The following is a 23,319-nucleotide window of genomic DNA, read 5'->3' on the forward strand; positions in this document are numbered from 1 at the left end:
AATAAAGTGGCAGACTTGTTAAAGGAAGGAGCACAAACTAGCAAAAGGTATTAAGAGCAAATAATTTCTTCTGGTGTAGAAAAATGCGGGTGACCGAGTTACTTGGTTGAGCAGGAGCCGCTGGATCCTTTAAAAATGTTTGTCCGATTGCCAGTGGTAGGGGGCAGGGGAAAGGAAAGAAACCTGCATGCTTTCTGGCAGGGCGGCTGTTTTGTTTCATAATCCTACAGATTGCTTATTACCTGGTGGTGATCGTGTAAACAGGAGGGGAACGGCACTTGCTTCATTGTCAGCACTGAAATTGGAATGCCACAGTATATTTTTCTTTATATCATAACATTAAAGGTGAAATTGTCTCTTTGATGAAGTTGCCAGAGATGAGCGTAACCGTAAGGATTCATAAGGGAAAAAGGTCTCTAATGCTTTTAATTAAATTTGAAAATTAGATGCAAGAAAACAACTGAGGCAAAATGTTATATTGAAAGGGTACGTCAGTGGTGGATTTACATAGCATGAGAAATTAACTTGGAAGTCCTAAGATTAATAAAGATTTAATAATATGGAGCATGACCTCACAGTTTAAGTCCAGTTATTGCTAGAATCGTGACAACTCCTTTCTCGGGAGCGCAATCCAAGTTATTTCACTGTAAACTCTCAGAATAGCATATCAGGGCAGAATATAGGCTGGTAGCCTGCAGCTTGCCTTTCTGGGTGCACAGGCAGCACCTGGTCGCTGCTGTCCTGTGCATCGTTGTTCAAGGCACGTACGTGTTTCCGCACTCTGGGGTGGGCTTTCTCCTTCCAGCCAGGAGCACAACCAGCCACCTGCTTTGTCACACAGCCTCCGTCATGCAGGAACCAAGCAAGGTTAACTACTTGGCTGGGTTTGGGGTTTGACCTCTCTTTGGATTCAGAAGAGCTATTCTTTGCCTGCTAAAGGAAGCACAAGGAAGGCCGGCAATGTTTTTTGCCTTCTGTTTGTGCCGTCGCACAGCGCAGCTGTCTGCACAGGAATCTGCCGGGAAGCTGCAGGAGAGGAGTTTGCCCACAAGAGGGCACAGATGATCCTGCAACTGAAATTATTTGGTCTAGAGGACTTCACCCTCTTCCCACCTCTATTTTCACCCGACTTGAAACCCCCTTGCACTCGTCTTTTGGCAGTGTGGCTATAAATTGAACTCTGCATTTTAGTGATACTGTTTCCAATAATTTGCTTATTTCTCAAAATGTAGCCTGAAGGTTTTTTGATAATATAATCAGATCAATATTGTCTCAAGCAGATACTTTACCTAAGCAGTTTGAAAGGGTTTTGCTTTTATTCCTTTTGTTTTGTAACCTGCCAAGAGATGTTTTTAAAAATGTCTTTGTATTACAAAATCAAGCTTCAGCTGCATGACTACATCTGCACCTATAACACCGTACTGCAGCTTGGAAGATTTCTGTGGTCAGTACTAGGCAGTGGTTTTCGATTAAAGGTCTGTGGATCATGGGTGGGAGAAGAAAGGAATGGGGAGTAGCTGAGCGTTTCCTGGACTCTCAGGAAGTTAAATGAGAGAAGCTTATTATAAAAAGAAAATGCAAATTATGCATGCTGGAAAAATTTCAGGGTCCACAAACAGAAATGTTGGCAAACATAGCTGTAAAGCATTCCAGACAGGCCGCCTTGCAATTCTGGTCCTCTCCAGGCACCCTGGCAAAACTTGCTTTGACCAGCCCGCATGTCCTGATCGCTCATTCAGTTGGTTTCTTATGACCTATTATCTCTTGGCTGAATATTAGAACAGGACTGGGAAAATAAAACAGACTTGGCTGTTTTGAAGTTGGCAAGTCCTGAGGTGAGAGTCAGGGCTTCACAAGGAGGTGAGAGCATAAGCACATTCTTCTGTAGCATGACTCATGTGCAGCCAGATGAGGACAGCAAATCCCAGCCAGGTATCTGTTGCTAGATGTGCAGCGTGAAAGGATGTAGCATTCTGCAGTGCTAAGTCTGGGGTGCACTTCAGAAGTCTCTCTGTAGTCCTCACTTGGACTTACGGAAAGCATAATATTGCAAGACAAAAGCACGACAAGTGGTTTTATTACCATACATCCTACCTTGCTTAGAGAATGGTGGAATGTTGCTCAAAATAATGCAAGGCTGTCTGCACTACAGCCCTCCTTTTAACTATTTCCTTTGCACCAGCTGCCCTCTTCCAAAAACACCAGTGCCAACACAATTCTGAAATCCCTGTTCATGTTGAGCTGTAGGTAAGGAAGGAACAGTTACTTAATTGTTCTGTAGTCTCTGCACACCATTAACCAAAGATGTGGAGCTGCTACCCTGGTGCGAGCAACAAGGCATCCTCAGAAAGGACAAACTCACCACTTCTATTTTTATTGTTAATATAACACCTATTTTCACTCTGCTGTTTCAAAGGCTGCAGATCACTGGTTATGGATACTCACATTGTTAAAGCCCTGCTTCCTATTCCTGTCCCTAAAATCTAAATTAAACCTCCCTATCAGTGCAATTCATAGTGACAAGAGCTTTGGCTGAAGCTTTGCCTGCTGGTTTCTCAAACAGCTGGGGTAAAGTGGCTATGGAGGTCCATCTGAGGGGTACAATACAGCTCTGGAAACAACTGTCTTGTTAATGTAAGTCTGTTTTCTGCCTCATAGTCCTCTTGCTCAGAAAGGCTTGTTTTATGAATGAACAAATGTTGTCCTTGAGTTGATACAGTTTTTTTAATTGTAAACGCTTGTTTCTGGCAATTGTGCCTCTCATTTGAGGGTAACAAGGGCGTAATTATTCAGCTCTCATGCATCACAAACTGCTGAGCATGAGGTATTAATGGAGTGCTTTGCTGCCACCATAGCTTAATAGCTACAGCTGCAGCATTGTGCTCTTGTTTGGCTGGGGTTCATGAAAAGGGGGGATGTAGATCATTAAGTTTTATGTTAAGAGTGATTTACAGATGTAGAAATAACAAAAGACTGTGCTAGATGGACAAAGCACTTCTGATTTAAGAGGAGCTACTATACCAACAGAGCTGTGATTCGTACTTGTGGTAGGAAGCCACCAGCACCGATCCACCTCATACAACCCCCAGTAATCTCAATAAAAGAAAGTTGTGCTGGTGTAATGGTGTGTGTGCTGGCAGGGCTGTACTGGGGAAGGGGGGAAAATCATAGCAGATGTAATAAAAGGAAGCTGCAAATGGATGCTTTTGGCTAGCTACAGGCTTTGAGGTGATACGCAACTCCTAGCCTGGTCTCTTCCCATCCACCCAGCTATCCCATTAGCTCTGCTAAGTGCTGAGATGGAAGTGCTAGAATTAAGAGGTGAGTGTCACCCCAGCTCCACAAGGCAAAGTAAAAGGGGTATCTCCTCAGCCCTACCCTGAGATGTTCCTGCTGGGAGGCCAACCTGCCCTGGTAGCAGATGGAGCCAGAGGCACATCTAGACGGTGAATCAGGGGGGAAGGGTAACTCCTGCGCTCTGAGTCACTGCTGCTGTGATTCACTCTTACCCTTCTCTTTCTGCATTGAATACACAAGGGAGAATGGCTGGGTATTATTAAGGCTAGTCCCATGCAAATAGCCTCCAAGAAACACTGTGCTTTTCCCTGGGAGAATGGCATTTACTCTCTTTGGGCTGTACAAATAGGTGTATGATGACCGCTGCCTCTAATTTCCTAGTCTGTCCTTGTATGCCTAAGTGTTAGGTGCCTCTAAGTCTAAATCTGTGGGTTTGTTGGGGTTTTTTTTCCCCAAGGTTTCTAAAGCCTTGCTGCAATTCCTCCTATGCCAAGAGGGCTGCTTGTCTGCTGTTGCTCTCCCTACACAAGTGCAAACATGTAAGAAAAGAACAAGTGGATCAGACGTACTTAATTTAGCAATGACTCTACAGTAGTGGCTTGGGGATATTCACCCCTCTGGGGAGAAATGCCCCACCATTCTGCTTGGCCTACTGCATCATACACACACATGCACCAGCGCCACTTCAAAAGCTGGCGTATTCTTGTCTTTCTGGTAGCCCCTTCATCAGCCACAGAAACATGCAGGTGTTTCCTACACCCCCACCCATTACTTTTTTTCTACATGTACCCACACATGCAAAGCACGGAGCACTCAGTCTGTTCCTCCTCTTCTGTGCTATTCCCTCTTTTCCCCAGGTGCTTGGTTTGCCACACAGCTGCCTATTTTTTCACGGTCCCAGCCTGTGGGCACCCCTCTCTGGAGGCACAGGCGAGAGGGGCTCCGAAGGCGACGTACGTGGCAGTGCCTCTGTGCACCAACAGAGGGCTGAAATAATGTTAGGGCCAGAGTAACCTGGGGACTTTGTAGCACTGAGTGTTGGCACCAGGACACCTGTGCCTTCCTGTGTTACTTCACACTGCTGGCTGGATTTCCTGTCACAGCGAGAAGGGCAGGACTGCTGCTCTTTTGCTAACGCTTTAGAGGTTGTAGTTTATTCTTTTCAAATGGTTGCTTTGCACATTGCTGTTATTCTGGGTCTGTAAGCATCTAAAGAGCAATATATGAAATCTACACCACCCTGAGCATTTTGAATTTAACTCCGTTCAAGCCAGGATCCACAAAAATGCATCTTAATTGAAGTCATTTTATCTATGTCCTAAACCTTTCTTCTGCTTCAAAAAGCTCTCACCTTCATGGCTGGTTAGTGCTCGGAAGGACGTACTCTGCTCAAACACAAGTCTCACCTGAGAGCCAGTTAGCACTCAGTCAGTCACAAAACTGCTTTTGAAAATATTTATCTTTTGCATCTTTCTGTAAAGCTGCAGTTCAGCAAAATGCAAAAAACAGGTGCTGCTGGAGGCCATATCATGTTCAGGAAGCAGTATGAAAACATTAACCCGAGTAACAGCACTGTTCTGAGCTGCTCGCCCAGGAAATGTCAGGTAGCACTGCTACTCTGCAGTGGCCTCTTGATTTTAGCTTCTTCATCTGCACTGTCTTTTCTAGCTCTGCCCCACCCCCATCCCCCCAAAAGGCAAGGTCCCTCTCAGCCTCCTTGCTATGAACCCTCCCAATCATACATGTCCCCTCCTGGCACGTAACAAGCAGCCACAACATCATGCCTTTGGCTACTCAATGGTGGCTCCTTACAGCCAAGCTTTCACAGCACTAAGCCAGAACAGTGCCAAAGATTTTTGGTATCTAAAGTCTGCCTCCATGTAAAAGTGAAAGCTTGTCTTGGCAGACACCTCGCCCTTGAGGCAGAAAACGCCTGTAGTGCTGCAACTCTTTTTTTCTTTCTTCTTCCCTTTTTTTTTTTTTTTTTAAAAACTTTCAAGCTTCCTACCTGCATGAAGTGCTGCTTCTGGGCATAGCCAGACAGCTTCAATTTCACTGTCAGAGCAGCTCAGACAGAAGTTTGGCAGATGGCAAAAAGCAGACAGATTATTTTTTTTTTTGCCAACTGCCCCAAGGCAGAGGGGCTGGTACAGGCAAGCAATGAGAGCTTGTTTGATACTTCATAAATTGGCAAGTTATTAACCCAGTACAGATATGAGATAATAAAAGGATAAAGCTACTTCATCAGTTGGTGTTTTGGTTGTTTGAGGTTTTTTTGATGCAAGCTCCTGGATGGTAAGAACCTACTCTATACTGGTCAGTCCCTAGTAATAAACACCAGTGTAGCCAAAGCTGATGGACTCTGGGCTCAGGGACAGGCAGAATAGAAACAAACTCTGGAGTAGCCACCTGTGAGTAATTGGTGACCTCTAGAAGGGACAGACATAGGAAGGAGCAGCCAACAGCACTTACTGCTTTTCCTGTTTTCCAGCTGCCATTGTGCTGGAAAAAAGTAATCATCCTTCTCCAGGAGAGGAAGATGACAAGCACCAGTGCAACTTTCTGACCTGCTTCCATGTATGTAGCAGGGTTAAAAAAGCCCTGGGACCAGGGACCAAAACCAAGAGCTGCCTGTTCCCAACAGGAAGACCTCACAAGTGTGCAGCTCTGTGCATCTGCAGAGAAGAGAAAGGTAAGCCAAGAGCATGGTGCCTCCACCTGCGCTCCAGTCTGAAAACTGAAATGGCCTGAACAGGAGGGGTCCTTAAGAATACTCTCGAGCTTTGCAGTGAGGGCACTCCTGCCACCTGGGTGTAAATCAATGCAGGCAGAAAGAACAGGATGTGGGCCTCCCACAGACCCTTTCTCTGGTACCTACTTCTCCCCATCTCACACAACCAGCAGCACCTCCTGGACGCCAGCCCAGTGTCAAGCTCATCAGTAGGGCCCAGCCATACCTAACTCCAGCTTTCCTTGGCTTTCAGGTGACACTCAGTCTGAAAGCAGGTCTGTACTTTTGGCCCTAGCCAGCGGGATGGCCAAGGCCACTGGCCAGCACACAGCCTTTCATGCTCAGTAGCAGCGTTTTGCTCCACGCTCTCTCTAAGAACAGGGGAGCCCTGAGCAATTTTAAGTTAAACAGGGCAGAACATGTGGCAACTTGATGCCATGTTTCGCAGCCTCTGGGTGAGGTTTAGTGCATCCTCCCGCAGCTTTAGCAGAACATGAAAACCCCAGACACAGGATATGAAGTAAACATAGCAGGCAAGCAGAAAAGAGAGACTTTTCTATCACTCCAGGCACGTCTGCCCTTTAAGTACTGACACAGCCAGAAATTGTTCTGTTACTGCATAATGTACTCATATTAGTTCCTCCCTTCATAAGCTTTCTACTAATGTTTGTACCTGCTCTTCCCTGTGCCCTGCTCCTTTTTGTCCTAATAAGCTCCTAGTCCTTCCCTGGAGCATCACACCCCCCTCCCCCCTTTCATTAAAACCATAAAACTAAGTTATCATTATCCTACTGTCCTGCCATCCCCACCATACTCCACACAGTGACTTGTTCCCAAAGCCTTTTAGGTGCACAGAACCCATTCCTTCATAGTTCACACAATGCAAAACACAACCATTTCAGAGCAACAGAAAAAGTGTGCAAACCATCACATAACCTGCAGTGTCTTCATCCAGCTCTGTGGTCCTCAAGCTTTTCAAAGCCACCCTTCCTCTTTTTTAAAAGTTTCATTTCCCTTTCTCATCTTCCCAGTTTCTACCCAACAAAAGCACTATTCACTCTCTAACTTATCTCAGGCCCACAGAGATCAAACATCAGGGGTTTCTTTTTGCAGTATGAAACAGTTTGTACTACCTATTTTCTTCTCCCAACATTTACATTTTAATTTTCAGTAAAACTGAACCTGAAACTCTACCCGTGTTGGCTCAAAGGATGTACTACACTCATCTTGGAGCTGAAGAGGATGGACAACTTTTAGGCGGGATAGTCAGAGACCAGCACACTCACACACAAGGGCAGGGGAACAGTATTTTCTGTGGCGCCTACCTCTTGTCCTCCAGTTACAGGATGTATTCTGACACTCCCCAGAGAGAAAGACACTGCTCTAGTAAAGGAAGGAAAAAAATGAGCACAACAACAATCTGAGTCTCAAAGCCGTTACATCATCCAAATAGTGAATATAGTTTATTTTTAAAACATCTGGAATCCCATATTTGACAAAGTTGCAGACAGATGGAGCTTTCAGAACCAGGTTGACACTGAAGGAAAGTTAAAACACTTTTGCTGGCAGAGCTACAGGAGTAAGGTGCCAAAGTCCCTGCCAGACAGAGCTGTCATTCAAAGAGCGCTGGTAGAGCTGGTGATACCAGCAAAACTTGTGCTTTTCTTGGTAGACATATTTCACAAGGAGGATTTGGGGGGGGTGAGGAAGCTTTGGCAGCAGAGATGTCAGTTTTCCAGCCTGAAAGCATCCTGCATTAAGAGCATCTGGTAGGTCTATGGACCCAGCACCATCATAACAGCAAAAGCTGCAGGCATACCTTAGACCTGTCGACAGGCACAAAAACCAAAAGGGAACTTGTAATTTACTTCTTTTGATTCGGTATAAACAAGTGCACTTGCAGCAAAACATATTCTTTGGAGGATCACAGACCACAGTTCAAAAATTCTTTGGTTGTCAGGCTGCATGAAATTCCCCCTATTTTTTTTTTCCCCCACACGGTGACAAGTGACAGAGTGATGTGGGAAGCTGAAAAAAAGATGCCAGTGTAGTGCCAGGAAAGAGGGCACAATTCCAGCAGAGAGTGGAAACAGCCTTTTCTTCAGAGCAAGTTCAGGCTCCAGCCCCAATCCTTAGCAGGTGCTTCTCCCCAGTGTCACCACAGTGCTGAGGTCTCAGCTGCATTCACGCTGTGTACAGCAGAACACTGGTTTCCCACCGGACTGCCAAGAGTGGTTAAAGCTTGTAGGAAGATGCCTAGTATCTATCTGAAGTGATATCTCAGAAGGTGAAGGAGACACCAACAGAGATAGAGCACTTCTCTTTCCTCTGGGGGAACAGAAGAGGTTGTATCCTTAAATATCTACCATGTCAGTCCAAATTAAAGTCAGGGTGCTGGTTTCCAAAAACTGTGGTTAAGTCAGTCTTGGCTGGAGCATTGATGATTCAAGCACCCTTGTTACAAAAAAATACATATATGTATGTGTGTGTATGTGTGCACCTTCTTCTGCAGGTATTTTCACTCAAGTTGCCCAGAATGAAGTCTCTTGGGGTGTATTTCCTTTGAACTGGTCCTGTGCTGGCAGGGCAAGGAAGCCTGAACCATCACTGACCCAGCTGACACAGGATTCCTAGCTGAGAAGGATGTCTGTTCTCTTAAGCCACAGAGCCTTTGAGGTATGCTCAGTTTGGGTTGTTAAAAAGAAAAAAGCAACCCATTTCTGACCAAACACAAAATATGTCATCTGAAGGTATAGGGCAGAAAAGCAGACCAAAGTTGGACATTGTAAAGAAATAAAAAATAGTCAATATGAAATTAATAACATTATAACTGTCTGTTACATGGTTTTATTTGAATAATCCTCTATATTAATGTCAAAGGGAGTGAATACACATATGTTCATCCACAAACAGCAGACTTTTGTGCTTTCAAATTGTTTCCTGCTCTATGTTGCTGTAAATAGGGTCCTGATGAAAAGGAACAGCAAGAAGAATCACAGAAACCGTGCACTGTGAGGAGGGGGATTTCTACCTTTTCAGGTTATCTGCTCAGTTATTTTCATTTACTTACTCAAAATTTTTGACATTTTAGCAGTTGGCCAATTTCTCTTGTCAAAGAGTTAAAAAAAAATCAAATTAAAGACATATATTAGGATGAGAGATAAAAATAAGGTGGCAACAAATGGCAATGTATGATGAGGCATAAAAAGGATTTTCTGAGAGGACTGTTAAATTACTTAGCAGTATTGATGCAGAATTTCAGACAAATAGAAAAATGCATAGCAGGCCAGAAAATGCTTTTTTTTTTCCCCCCCCTCCAGATTGGACCTGGTAAACTGTATAAATCCTACTTTTTGCACAAACCTGCTGCACCACCCTGCAGTTGTCCTGACAGAAGAGACCAACTTTTAAGTACAAGTTCTGCTTTACAGCTAGACATGAAAGAGCACAGCACCAAGGAGGAAGGGTCTGCGCTTCCCTTTTTCCCCGCAAAGAATTGCCAGCTCACCAGAGATGGACTGCAAAAGGACAGAAAGACAGAGGTGCCAAGAAGGCATTGTCTCAGCCTCGAAGCTACATAGAACTTCATGATGACACCAGGTTGGACAAAACTGAACTGTTCTGCCTGTCCAGGCTCTGGGCAGAGTCCTCAAAAGCACGGATCCCAGCAGAGGCAGAGGGACAAACTGCATGTAAGAGACAGAAAGAAGGACATTGCTCCACTCCCAATGGGCTTTCCATAAAGACTGTTAGACTCCAAAGAGAATAATTTATATAAAATGCACAGAAATTTTCTACAGAACGGGTCTTACAAATACCCATTTTACAAATGAGTATTTGTGAAAAGGAAAAAAAAAAGATCCCACAAACCATTAAACACATATTCTTGGGTATGTATTTTCCTGTATTTGGCAGAGGGAAGGTTTTAAGAATAATCTGTAAAAATTCACAGAGAAAAACCTGATTTCATCAGGTACTGTTGGGGTTAGGAGGGAGTGTTTGCAGTGATGTATTCAAGTTGCAGCTCATAATTTTTGACGCTGGCTGAGCTGATGTTAGAAAAAGTCCACGGTTCTGACAGAAAGAGGTAACAAAGATGGGTCAGCTTATCCAGGCACAAATCAGTTTGTAACAGTTCCTTTGTTAAACAAATCATCCTTGGAAGTTAAGAATCAGGTAGGAATTTGCAGGATTTCCCTTCTGTAAACAGATGGAGGAAATTAGAAGCAAGTTTTCCATCCCTCTGACAGGAGAACCAAATGACTCTCCAAATGAGTTTTAAAGGCACTTATTGCAAATAGCTGGAAATGACTCCAGCCCAGCTTGTGAGACAGAAGTTGTCTTTCTTTTTAAAGCTTATAAAAAGCAGGTTCTCCATTATAAACTTTGGGGCAGGGGGGGAGGGAGCAGAAAAACTTTGGTTCACAACATTGTTTTGCATAGGCAGTCAAGTAGATCTTCAAAAGATACCGGCTGTCCAGGCTAGTAACAAAATATCCATGCTTTCTTCTCAGTAGTGGACATTCTTCTTTGGTATCGTATTTTGTAAGGCAGACATCTTGTGGAGGTGAAGGAGTCACACAGATGCATCTTTGAAAAAGAAGACAGTGTCACTTGCATTGCCACAAACAGATTCATCTGCTTGATTAAGGAACACACAGGAAACCTTCTTTTGGCAGGGGGTGGGGAAGGGAGAAGAGAAAGCACTGATATATTCACTACTTGCTAGAGACAAGTTATTTTGCTCTTATAGTTAGTTAACAGCTGTCAGTAGCTGTGATAAGTCTGTGTTGACAGAAAATATGGAATTATCGCTTTGTGAGTAATTTTGAGTAACAAGGAATAGGAGGTTAATATATCCTTCCAGGTAGACACTGCCCTGTGGCAGAAAATATAAATATTAATTTTGGGAAGCATTCCAGCAGTTACTAAGCATGATACTTACTTGTTGACTGCGTGATGCACGAAACCTTGTAGGATGACCAAATGCTTAAAACACAAAGGATCGTAGCTAGGAACCCGAAAGTCTGGATGAGAAAACAAACAAACCACAAATACTTACAGAACATTAGATGACACATATTCCATGAATGTATGGACGCTCTTGTATACCCAGCTACATATTTTACAACATTAAGAGACCAAAACATTTGACTTTTTTTACACTACTCTGGAAATATACTAAAAAAAAAAGTTTCCATAGTATAATAGCAGCTTATGTCTTGTCAAAACAGTGACTGAAAGACAGATTGAGAGTCATATGCAAGGAGGGAGAAAAAAGCTGGACAGCAGCATAGAGCGTCACCTTCTAGACTTCTCACTAGGATACTGCAACAAAGAAAAGACTTTCTAACACCTCTGATTACTGATCTTTTACTGCCCCATTCAAACAAGTCTTTCCCTGCCATCTACCAAATAAACAAGTCAGGTAAGTCTTCTAGTCCGTTTGCATCATCAGGATTAAGTTTCTGAAAGCAATTCTTTATTCTGGAGGAGCTGTGTTTCAGGTCCTGCTGCGGTGAAAATACTGTTGCCCACAGTCAGAAGTCATGCCTCTCTCTATAAAGCCCTCCAACCAAGACAGAGAGTATCTCCCAGTAAGTCAGCCCAGGACCTCAGCTGGTTTTAGCTCAGGAGAAATTATCTTCAACAGGGCTCTGTTCAGGAGCTGGAGGTGTCAAAAGCTGAAGACTGGGGTGAAATCCTTTAGGTAACTTCCAGCTGCTACAACAGACATTTATCAAAACTGAATTAGCTTAATTCTTCCCCTAAACACATTAGGTCCTATGAGTTAAAGCAGGAGCCTTTGGTTTTAACTCTCTAACAGGACAAATAACCACTTCAGTGGTGAGCGTGGAGTCTCACAACAAAATCTTTTTGTTGGCACTGTGTTACAGAACATTTATTGACATAAGCTAGAACGTAGTTCACCCAACCAAGACACAAGCAAGGCAAGTCTGTAAGAAAATAAAATTACAAGTAATAGATTTCCAATGTCCTACTAAAAATATATATTGCAATTAAAAAAGTGTCAAGACTAATAAAAACAGTCTTACCGCTCCAGCCACAAGTCCAGTCAAATTGTAACTCTTGGATGCTGCTACAATTGATGCGATGAGAAGCAGAATGGTACCGATTAAATAATGAAGAAACTCCTGTAAAGACAAGCACAGCCTGCATCAGAAGGGAAACTTATCAGGAAAGCATTCTGATATGCCTCAATAAAAACTAGTTGGCAGAGGTTGCTCAAATCCAGAGGACAAAACACCAGTCAAAAGAAAAAAAAATTAAAAAGCTAAAAAAAAGAGAGAAAAAAACATCTTGTGAGTGGGTTTTGTACCATACCTCACTTTCCTTTCAAAAACGGAGAGAGGGCCAATCTTCAGGTCTACTAGTGTTACTGGAATAAGATCTACTTACTGGGTACGGATGCAATCTTTCAATTCAACATGGTACATTACTGAGAGTGAAACACGTATCTTTATTGCATCAAGTCTGCAACTTACTTAAAGAGACAGTTCTGGGGGAAGGAAGAAGCCTTAAGGGCACATTTCTCTAGCCTACATGAAATGGCAATAAATGGCAGCACATGGCGTAAGTGGAAAACCAAATGCTCCTATTTCTGACAATCTTAGAAATTACACTGGGTTTACTAACAACTTACATCAACCAAGACTGGAAACAGGAGGGAACCCACAAAAAGCACAACTATGCAGACACTGATAACCAACACCCAGGTCCCTAAGTCTCTAAGGGTGGCTGCAGCTGTCCTGCAGTAAAACATGATGCCACAGGTTTTTCTGAGAGCGCACTGAGGCACCACTTTTAAGCTCTTCTCTAGCGTTATGAGTATCAGTCCAGGAGTCAATTTTACCTTGTTACAAGCTGGGGTTGTTTGTAGATTTAGATTTTGAATGCTCCCAAAGGTTATGGCAACCAATATGGGTGTTTGCAAACTGAACATGGGTTGTTTCTTTTGCATGGTTGGGTGGGCAGGAGGTCATCTGCTTACTTTATCTCCATTGCACTACCAGCATGAGCTAAGGAAATGCCATATGTAAGGAGAGATTCCTTCTCAAACCAAAGAAGAGAGAATATAGTTCCAAATGGAAATTGTTCAAGTAAGTCCCAGAAGATAAATAGTCTATCATACCATACCACAGTTTCCCTCTGCTCAGGTGTTTAGAACAGCTGAGGAAGATCTTTGCCATAAAGTAGGCTCTGACACTGCAACTTACTTTCCTCATTTCTAACCTTGTTTCAGGTACTCAAGAATAAATTATTCCTGTAAGGAGGATTCTCTGGCTAGTCCACGATGCAGCAGGCAAATTAAGCGTGCCATTCCCTCCTTAGAGACACCAAATAGAGCAGTATCCACAGGCCACCACTTTAGAGGAATCCGAGGGACGGGTAAAGGTGCAAAAGAATCATCAAAGGCTAAATTACGTGGAGAATCAACCCCTGGCAGGGCTGGGAGAGTGCCCCTCTGGAGAAATACTACTTTAAAAGGTGCCAGTGCTGAACCACTGCAAATTTATTGACTGCAAATCACATCCCTGATTGCAATGTAGAGATCCTGCCAGGAAACTGCCAAACACTAGCTGTAGTTTCCCAAAGTCTCTTACAGGCCTTCTCATTCTGTTCTAAAGATACTTAAATATGTGACTGAAAAGGAGATTGGTTGGAAAAGAGTGGAAATGTTCAAGCATCGCATCCCATAAAGCTCTCTGAAGCTAAACAGCCACAAACTGCAGTTCCTTAAACTCACTAGTGACTCTGGAACATTTAGGAATGATTACACACACAACAAAAAATCAAAAGCAGCCTACACAGAGGTCAAAACAGCATAGTTCTATAACAGCAATGCACACATTAAATGCTGCTTTGCAAAACTGTCATTTATTAGGTTATTTCAATCCCTGCATCTGTATTATCTCCAGATAAAGAAGTACTTTCTAGAAACAGATAGTGGTGGTATACATTTCAAAAAATAAAAAGGTGCACAAGTTTAACCGTATTCTTCAGCTAAAAAGAAAAAGAAAATTAATTTTTTCTCTAGTGAGAAGTGGATGGATAGACAAACTGTTATTTTCGATCTGTAAACTACTTACATAGCTTCCATTAAATGCCACCCAACCACTTCTACACATGAGGGAGACATGTTCTAAGCAGTTAATAAAATCTGCCATCCCACCCTAGGACGCAGGACTCTTCTGTTAGCCAATCTGACCCAAAGCTACTGAGGAAGTTCAGGTCTTGCATTTTCTGTGCTGCTTGTTAGTTCTCTGCTAGGATACGAGAGAGAGGTGTGCAGGGGAAATGTGGGAATGAGGCAGGACCATCCTGCAGAATATCCCAGGAATGGCCAGGCTATGGCAATCAGGCAGAGGCTCCTATTTCTTGCTACTGTGTAAGTTACCTAAAACCATACCAAAAAGAGACACGTTTGACTTAAATAGCACTCACAGACTTTATTTTGGGACAGGACGTAGTACATGAATTATAATGCTATGATTTGGTACTCTAGCAATCCCTTAGCTGCTATAAATGACCTGAGCTAGGACCCGTCTGCTGAAGGCTAGATAATCAGTAGCTTCTTTTCAGTTGTCTCTCTATTGCCTTCCCTGAAGTAAATCTGGATTTATATCTGTGTAAAGGGGGGCAGGATTAGATCCAAATCAGCTAAAAAACTTACGATTACAGCATATGCTGAACTGAATACTTGTAACAAAAGCAACAAAAGGATTTGTAAACAAGGCAAAAAAGAATTATGTGAAAGACAGCCTATCATTGTGTGATGACACAAGAAAATGGACTAAGTAATTGAGTAATCAACCCACAAGACAGGCCAGGAACTGAGACCATCTAACAGGCTTACCGCAAGTGGCCAGCTAACGCAAGTGAGCTGCCTGTAGATTCTAAAAATGTGGATAATGTAGAAGAACAAAATCATAATCAAGTCGCACATGGTGACAATCTGAAAGTAGCTGAATGCACTGTAATCCGTCCATGGAGAATTATTTACGCTGATGAATCCAACTAGCAGTGAGATCTGAAAGACAAAAGGCACATTCAAGATTTTTACAATGGTGCTCAGAGGGCCGTAGAGATGATTTCAAACACAACAAAATGGCACTTAGAAACAGAAGACAAATATTTAATATAAATTGGATGGTCCAAACAAAATGGAGGACAAAGTAACGAGCATGGTAATAATGTTTTAAAAATTGCTGTTAAAGGAGCTAAAACAACCAACCATTAAGAGTGGGGAAAGAGCCAACTGCTAGAAGGAAAGCAGCAGTTTCAGCCTGAAGAATCCAACCTGAAGAAGTCTCTATGTACAATACAAGAGATCTCAAATAGAGAAGAGGCATTGAATGCCTGGAGTTGCAGCAGCGACTGAAGCAGCTAAACCCCATGGACTTTCAGAAGGAAATCACTGAAAGTTGTAAAAACAAAGGTGGCCATGAACACATGCACCTTTTCTTCCATTTAGTGAGATTTCTCACATGCAAAATCAGAGGACCTGACTGCATCTGAGCTAACAGTTTTATCCTTCCTTTTCTACCACCTACAGAGCAGGAGTATTAGCAGACTATAAGGTAGTATCATAGCAAATAATATAAACATTTGGAGCAATTGATTAGTTCACCCCACTCCCAATACAATAGTTATAAAGCTTTAATATGTTAACATTGCAACATTAAACTATAAAGCATTATTGTACAACTTTCTTCAGTTGTAGCCTTGCAAAGGACAAAAGCTATTTTATTTTTTCAATCTAAAGCTACTTGTTTCTTTTACTAATCTTGCTGCTTCTACCAGCTTGGCTAGCCTGGGTGATACAAATAAATCTACCAAGGATATATCCAAGTATTTTCTTACTACAGACTTTGTCAATACATGCTTTCAGACACTGTAATTTTTAGTTCATCCAAAGTCAGCCAGAAGCAGTAATGATTCACTTTTTAAGCGTTTCTCCAAGACATTAAAAAACTGAGAAAGCCAGCAATTCGAGACTGCACCATCCTTTCCTGCACACTCATCCTCCAAACTCCTAACCAACTGCATCCATTATCCGAATAATATCCTTGTTTAAAAGGAAAAAAACCCAAAACCCAACACCCAAACAACATAGCTTAGATTCTCCCTGCTGTAGTTTAAACTGAGTTTCACCTGCTTAGTTCTAAGTGGACAGGCTAAACATACACATCCTCAAATGCAACCAAAAGCTCTATACACACATAAGAACTTCACAAGAAGTTCACAAGAACTTGCACCTTGGCCGAACTCCATCCAAACAGCTACATCAATGTCGCGACAGCGAACCACCTCAAAAAGGTGGCTCCAAAGAGTAAAGTCAGTGTTCCGGGATCCTTTCCCACACAAGTGGCTAAGCTATTGTTAGATCCGGTCCAGTTCCATTATTTTTACTGTGGTAGTCCAAGTAGTTGATATTAGCATTGTAAGTGATGTTCAGTCCAAGCCAGTGACAGGCTTCTGCACTAAACTACCAGCCTACACCTCTTCCCACCTTTGAAACAGATATAGGTAGGGAAGATAGAACTTTGAAGTGCAGGGCTAGATCGTGCTCAATGCTTCTAAAGAACGGATGTTACGTGTGCCTTTGCAAATGCATGGTATTGCTCGGTCCCTGTCTCTTAAAATACACTCCTGCCCTCTGGTTGGGAGTGCCACATCATAGCAGCATCCTGCACGTTTAGTGCTTCTGTCTGTACCATGCCTGTTCTCACAGCCTAGCCATTGGGGAATCCTAAATGCACAAAGTCTTGCATCTTGTGCTTGGCAGAGCTTTCTGAGATGCTACATTTCTTAGAAGACAGCAGAGCAATGCTCTCCGCAATTCAGCATTGAAAGACTTCTGGCTCTGTTTTTCAATTCTGAGATAATTTTAATGCAGTTTTGTCCAATCTATGTCTACGTACAGCAGGTCTACATTAAGCTGTGGTTTCATGAGGGGTCATGGCCTTGGTCATCCTCTCCTTCCCACCCTGATTTCACTTCCTGTCACATACTGGTTCCAGCACTCATCTGTGCTGAGCTATCTCAGTTTACTAAGCCAGCAGAAAAGTGAACTACTAAAATAAGCAAATAGCTTTACTCTGACTCTGCTATCACATAAGGCAGGGTCAGGTGAGCAAGGGAGCGTGAGGGAAAAGCTAGGACTCCAAGGGAAAGGATAAGAAGGACTGAGCAGGCAGGATGGCAGCAGCTAGTAACCCACACTGGCTCAGGCTGCCACAGACCATCCATCTCGGTTCCTTGAATCCTAATGTAGGTTAAGCAAAGAGTCGTCCAACTTAGCTGTTGAATAACTTGAACAATCAGAAGGAAATCAGCAGGTCATTTACCCTATAATCTAGGAGAACACTTGAAGTGATGCAAGACACAGAGCTATTATTTTCATGAGAAAATGAAAACTAAATTTAATGAAATTTCATTCTTTAGGAAGACTCAACAAGAAGTCACAGCAAGCATTGAATCTTGCTCTTGGATAAAGGTGGGATGAGGACAACACTTCTCTAACCACCAAAGGCTAAAAGCAGTCTCCCTTATTCAGGTGTCTTCACAATGATCAGTTCTTAGTTTCAATTACACTGCACAAAGGAAGAAGAAAGAGCTAACTCACAGAAATATTAAATGTGCCTATTGGCTCATTTCACGCTTGAACCATTAACTTTATCAACTTTCTTACTGTCTACAAAGGATAAGACGGACTGGATCCTTGAAGTACAACCACCATTCAAATAATAAGCACTGGTAAAAAAAACTTAGTTTAAACTAGACCCAGTTCTTTCAACTCCATGGAAGCATAGAAGTGGGGTTTTTTTTCAGTTAAAAGGTATAAAAATTGAGAAGAAACACAGAGAAGAATGTTAGCCATCCAAGGACAAGGTCAGAAAATTCATCATCTGAGGTGTTATATTCCTCAGAAATAAGAAGATACAAGGTACCAACAATTAAGTGATGAATCTGCTCAGCTCCTAAGAACAGGGTAGAAATGTGGATTTGAACAAACGTGCTTTCCATTTCAAGCATATTTCACAATTAAAACAATTCCAAAACCAAATAATAATGATTCTCCCTTCTTTGATTTTAGATGTGCCTACCTATACATAGGTAGAAAGAAATCACTGCGTGGCAAGAGGGATTTTTTTTTCAAAGATTTCCTTTCTTAGCATAAATTTCACAATATGAGATTTACATGCAATTTCTAAAGAGGGTTCTTTGATCAGAGGTACATAATGCTATTTCACAGGACAGGTGCAAAGGGGGCCATATAAACAACTTTATGTAAAGCTATACCATGTTTGCCACTTTATATTGCCTGCATGGCTAACAAGTACAATCAGTTTAAAACTCACCTGTTAAAAAAGAATGCTAACAAATGTAGGAAAGGGAGACACATAATATTATTTGTCCTTTAAAAGTGACAAATATCAAAGTTCCTTCACCAGATATTGGTTTATCATGATATACTGGGTGATGACTGTATTTTTCCCCCCCTGGAATTCCTGTTTCCAGAGAACTTAAAATTGAGTGATAAAATGATTAATATGTAACTTTCTGGGATACAGTTCAACATATATCTTAGAAGTCAGTTTGTGGCACAGAGAGCGCAAGAGAGAGAAATGAATGGCAAAGCAATAAAATGATCAAATGTTATGAGTGTTCTTTATGCATCTGTGGTCAGGACAGCAGGTTAATACATCTTGAAAATAAAAACTAGAGGCACAATAAAGTTAGGGCACTGCCATTTCCATTTCAATATAGTATTTCACAGATTGTGAGAGCGGCAGACGTGTAACCCATAGCCAGCAAACCATTCAGACCAGAAGTACAGGTCAAATGATGGTCAGTCTCATTAGAAGATTCCAATGTGCTCCACAAAATATATCCTGCCTTCAGACCTGCATTACAAAAGGGGTGGGGAACACATTGCAGGACACTACTATTTAAGTGCTTTCTGGTTTCTGAAAAACAAAGAACATATACATTGATCAACTCCAAGGCAGGATTTTTGGATTTAAATAAAGTTCCGTATTTACTCTGTTTCACAGAAGTAGATCAGCTTAAACTAATCCACTTCTTGACTGTCCATTGGACCAGATATTTGAAGTGAGTCATGAAGGGCGTTTAGGAATACTGGTATATATCAGGAACTACCTTGCAGTGAAGCCAACGAGAGCTAAAGGCAGTCAGCAATTGCCAGGAGGCACTCAACACCTTACCAGACAGAACAGACATCATAAAAGAAAGATGGTAAGAGTCTGCATTCTCTTTTCTATTTTGAGCTGGTGGCAAGGCAACCACATCCTCTGCAACATGCCTGTAGAAAATGTGGGCTCTTGAATAGCACTGACATAAGCTCCCAAGTCTAAACCCCATTCTGATTTGAAGTGAGCACAGCTCTACTAAAAATGAAACATAATTTGCTCTTTCCTGATATGGTCTTCCTTCAAAAGCCAACCCATGGCCCCTAAAAAAGGGTAAACAAGCACAGGTCTTTCAAGGATGTTAATACGGTAGGACATGGGCTGGGAGATCTGTTCTTCACAACAAAGAAGGGCCAGGTATTATGCTGCTGCTGCCCTGAAGTGTTGAGGGCAAGGCCCAAGACCCTTTTCCCCCTGTGATATGACACCACCCGCTCAACAGGCCAGGCATGGGCCAGGCCAACCAGCGACACCCAGGGCTGGGAGGGGGGTAAGAGCAGCACAATGTGTGTCACAGCCATATGGGAAATGTAAAGTGTGCTGTTATGTGTCCTGTCCTCACAGCAAGGATCACTGAATCAGAGAATTCTTGAGGTTGGAAAGGCCTTTGGAGGTCATCTTGCCCAACCCCCCCGCTCAAGCAGGGACACCTAGAGCCAGTTGCTGAGGATCATGTCCACCTAGGTTTTGAACATCTCCAAGGATGGAGACTCCACCACCTCTTTGGGCAACCTGTGCCAGTGTTTGACCATCCTCATGGTGAAAAAGTTTTTTTGATGTTCAGATTGACTTTCATGTGCTTCTTGTCCTGTCACTGGGCACTACTGAGAAGACTCCAGCTCCCTGTTCTTCACTCCCTCCCATCAGGTATTTATATACATTGATAAGATCCCCCCCAAGCCTTCTCTTCTCCAGGCTGAACAGTCCCAGCTCTCTCAGCCTCTCCTCATCTGAAGGATGCTCCAGAATCTTCATCACCTTTGTGGACCTGTGCTGGACTCACTCCACTAAGTCCATGTCTCTCTTGCACTGGGGAGCCCAGAACTGCACACAGCACTGCAGATGTGGCCTCACCTGTGCCTACCAGAGAGGAAGGATCACCTCCCTCCCTCTGCTGGCAACACTCTTCCTAAAGCAGCCCAGGATGCTGCTGGTTGCCTTTGCCACGAGGGTGCATTGCTGGCTCATGGTCAGCTTGTTGTCCACCAGGACCCCAAGGTCTTCTCTGCAGAACTGCTTTCCAGCCGTTAGTGAAGATATTGAATAGCACAGGCCCCAGTATTGACCTCTGGGGTATACCACTAGCAACTGGCCTCCAAGGACCTTGTACCACAACCCTCTGGGCCTGGCCATTCAGTTTCTAATCCACCTCACTGCCCATTTACCTAAGCCATACCCTGCCAGCTTGTCTATGAGGATGTTACAGGAGACCATAACGTTACTAAGATCAAAGTAAACAACATCCGCTGCTCTCCCCTTGTCCATGCTAGTCACCTCATTAGAGAAGGCAGTAAGGCTGGTCAAGCATGATTTCCCCTTTGTAAATCCATGCTGACTACTCCTAATCACCTTCTTGTCCTTTATGCATTTGGAAATACTTTCCAGGAGGATTTTCTTCATCACCTTCCAAGGGACTGAGGTAAGGCCGACCAGTCTGTAGTTCCCTGGGTCTTCCTTCATGCCCATAGAGATGACATCAGTCTGTTCAGAATGGTACACTTTCCTTCTGTACCTTTCAGGCTAGAGAGGATAGGGAAGGACTGGACAAGAGTGACAAATTTTCTTTCCCTGTGCTATAAAAAGCTACCTGAAGTGTTCCCCGGAAACGCTGTTCCTTTTTAAAAATCAGCTGTTTTCCTTCCTGTTTCTTCTTGTCCCTGTCAAAGAATAAGCATCTAAAGTCCATTGGTCATTGATTACACTCAGTAAAAAACAAGGAAAATGCATACCAAGACTTCAAAGAAGTCAATCTTCTACTGCAGGAAAATTCAATACCTTCCTAAGGAAAGGAGAGGAATCACGCCTTTGTATTCTGAAATGATTATATACAGGAGGAAGATCCAACTTCCAATTGCTCCCAAGGCAAATGCACACTGGAGAAAAGGCCTGTGCCATTAGGTCCAGATGCCGTTGTACTCGTCATTTCGGATGATTTTAATTGCACCTAACTCCCTGCACTTACTCTTGGCTGGCTGTACTCCTGCAGATGCAATTAGTTTACAGAGAAAGTTCGTCTTCAAATATCCTAGCTTCACAGGAGTGGATTGGGTAGGATGCTGGGACCAAGACCAAGCCAGCAACACAATCCTCAGTCTCTCTGGTGGGTAGATTCTCCTGCAGTCTCCAGTCCTGTCACCGGTCACGTGGGTCACCGTGAAACTGCCCAAGAGCTGCCTGCATCTCGGGACCAATAGGCTGGACTCCACTAACACAATCGTACTGGAGCATATCAGCAAAGATGGAATAACCTGGACCAAGCTGGCAAGTCCAAAGAAGCTTACTGGAGAATCACCTGCTCCAAGGAATGGGTAGGCAGAAGAGATTACAGATACAATTTTCCCCATTAGTGCCCTGAGGGTAATGAAGGAACCATAACATAAGAAAGGACTTGTTTTGCCCTCCATGTACTCATAGGCCAGCTGGCATCACTGAGCATTTTCTGATCATGTGGTAGAAGACTGTAGTTTGTCTGACCACAGAACAGTTTTGTAACTCAAGAATCAATCTGCGCAAGTGCTTTGTATGATCTTTTTCTACTGTCTTGATGTAATGGATGTAATAAATAAAGCTCTGGCTTTATTACCAATATTTAATTCTTTTGTAACATTTGGAGAGAACTAAATTTTTCTCAGACACAGCTACCTGCACAAACGTAAATCCAGCATGATCTCCAATATTGACAACAACCTACTCTAAAGAAAAGCCTAATGTTCTGAGGATTAGAGATATGTTTCCACAGTCAAACACTGACACAACAAGGGAGGAATTTAATGTCACTGGCTCTTGAATTCTGACCCCAGTTTTGTAACCATCTCACTGTCTGAGCTTCAGTAAATCATGTATTTCACTACTTCAGCTCCCCCATTCGCCAAAGGAGGGCTAATAAAGACTTTCCATGCATCGTGCTAAAGTTTTTCACCTTCAAAACACTTTAGAAGTGTAAAAAAAAAAAAAAAGGTAAAAATGTTGAGCACTTCTAATAAACCTCTAGGTCAAGATGACTGTTTTCCTTTATAGGGTGAATGAGAATAGATGCCCACTAAAAAGAAAACCCAAACCCACAGCCCCCCGCCCCCAAAAAAGCTCAAATCAACAATGAACAGATCACAGATGTAACAGAAAAGCATGGGCAAAAATATGTGTGGGAATGACCCTAAAACATCCATGGAGGGAGCCACAGAACACATAAAACAATAGGAAAAGATTGGTCTTTTAGGGGTTGCGTTTTGGTTGATTTGTTACCATTACACGAGATAAATAAAAATGAGAGTCCTATCTCACTGTAAATTGGGAATTGATATTTATTTTCTGACTGTCATGTATTTACTTACAATAGACTTTGTTATCACATGTTGCAAAAAAAACCATCATGCACAAGACACTGCAAATAAACTGTTTTCTAACTAGAAGTGTAATCCATAATGCTAAGGCTACTTTACTATTCATCCTCATGACCATTCCTGACTGTTCTGTACCACCCGTATCCAGCTCTTCTTTCACAGTTCTATTAATGACTGCAAAGTAAGGGTTACCCTTTCCCACTGTGCCTGTACAACACCCCATATAGTGGTGATGTACTGGATGTGGCTGGGACAGACTTAACTGCCTTCGCAGCAGCTCGTATGGTGCTGTGCTTTGCGTTTGGGGTTAAAACAGTGTTGATAACACATCAATCTTTTGGCTGCTGCTGAATAGTGCTTGCACAGCAGCAAGGCTTTCTTTCTCTCCTCTCCCTCCTCTCACCTCAAAGCAAGTAGGCTTGCAAGTGGGCAAGATGTTGGGATGAGATGTGTCAATGATAAAAGGAAGACTAGGGAAAATGTGGGCCCTTTC

The 23,319-nt window shown here is 42.8% G+C and overlaps 1 protein-coding gene across 1 annotated transcript in view; it reads right to left on the reverse strand.

The window, feature by feature from the left end:
• Positions 1-7,467: 7,467 nt before the first annotated feature.
• Positions 7,468-23,319, reverse strand: part of CMTM7 (CKLF like MARVEL transmembrane domain containing 7) — a 31,893-nt gene continuing 16,041 nt past the window's right edge. Inside the window, exons 2-5 of the mRNA XM_054815001.1 lie at positions 14,907-15,080; positions 12,085-12,183; positions 10,974-11,055; positions 7,468-10,618 (exon numbers count right to left, since the gene is read on the reverse strand). Coding sequence (XP_054670976.1) covers positions 10,605-10,618; positions 10,974-11,055; positions 12,085-12,183; positions 14,907-15,080 — 369 coding nt within the window. The 3' untranslated portion in view covers positions 7,468-10,604. The remainder of the gene's footprint in view (positions 10,619-10,973; positions 11,056-12,084; positions 12,184-14,906; positions 15,081-23,319) is intronic.

The sequence above is a fragment of the Grus americana genome, chromosome 2, assembly GCF_028858705.1.
Source record: "Grus americana isolate bGruAme1 chromosome 2, bGruAme1.mat, whole genome shotgun sequence".
In the NCBI taxonomy this organism is placed as follows: domain Eukaryota; kingdom Metazoa; phylum Chordata; class Aves; order Gruiformes; family Gruidae; genus Grus; species Grus americana.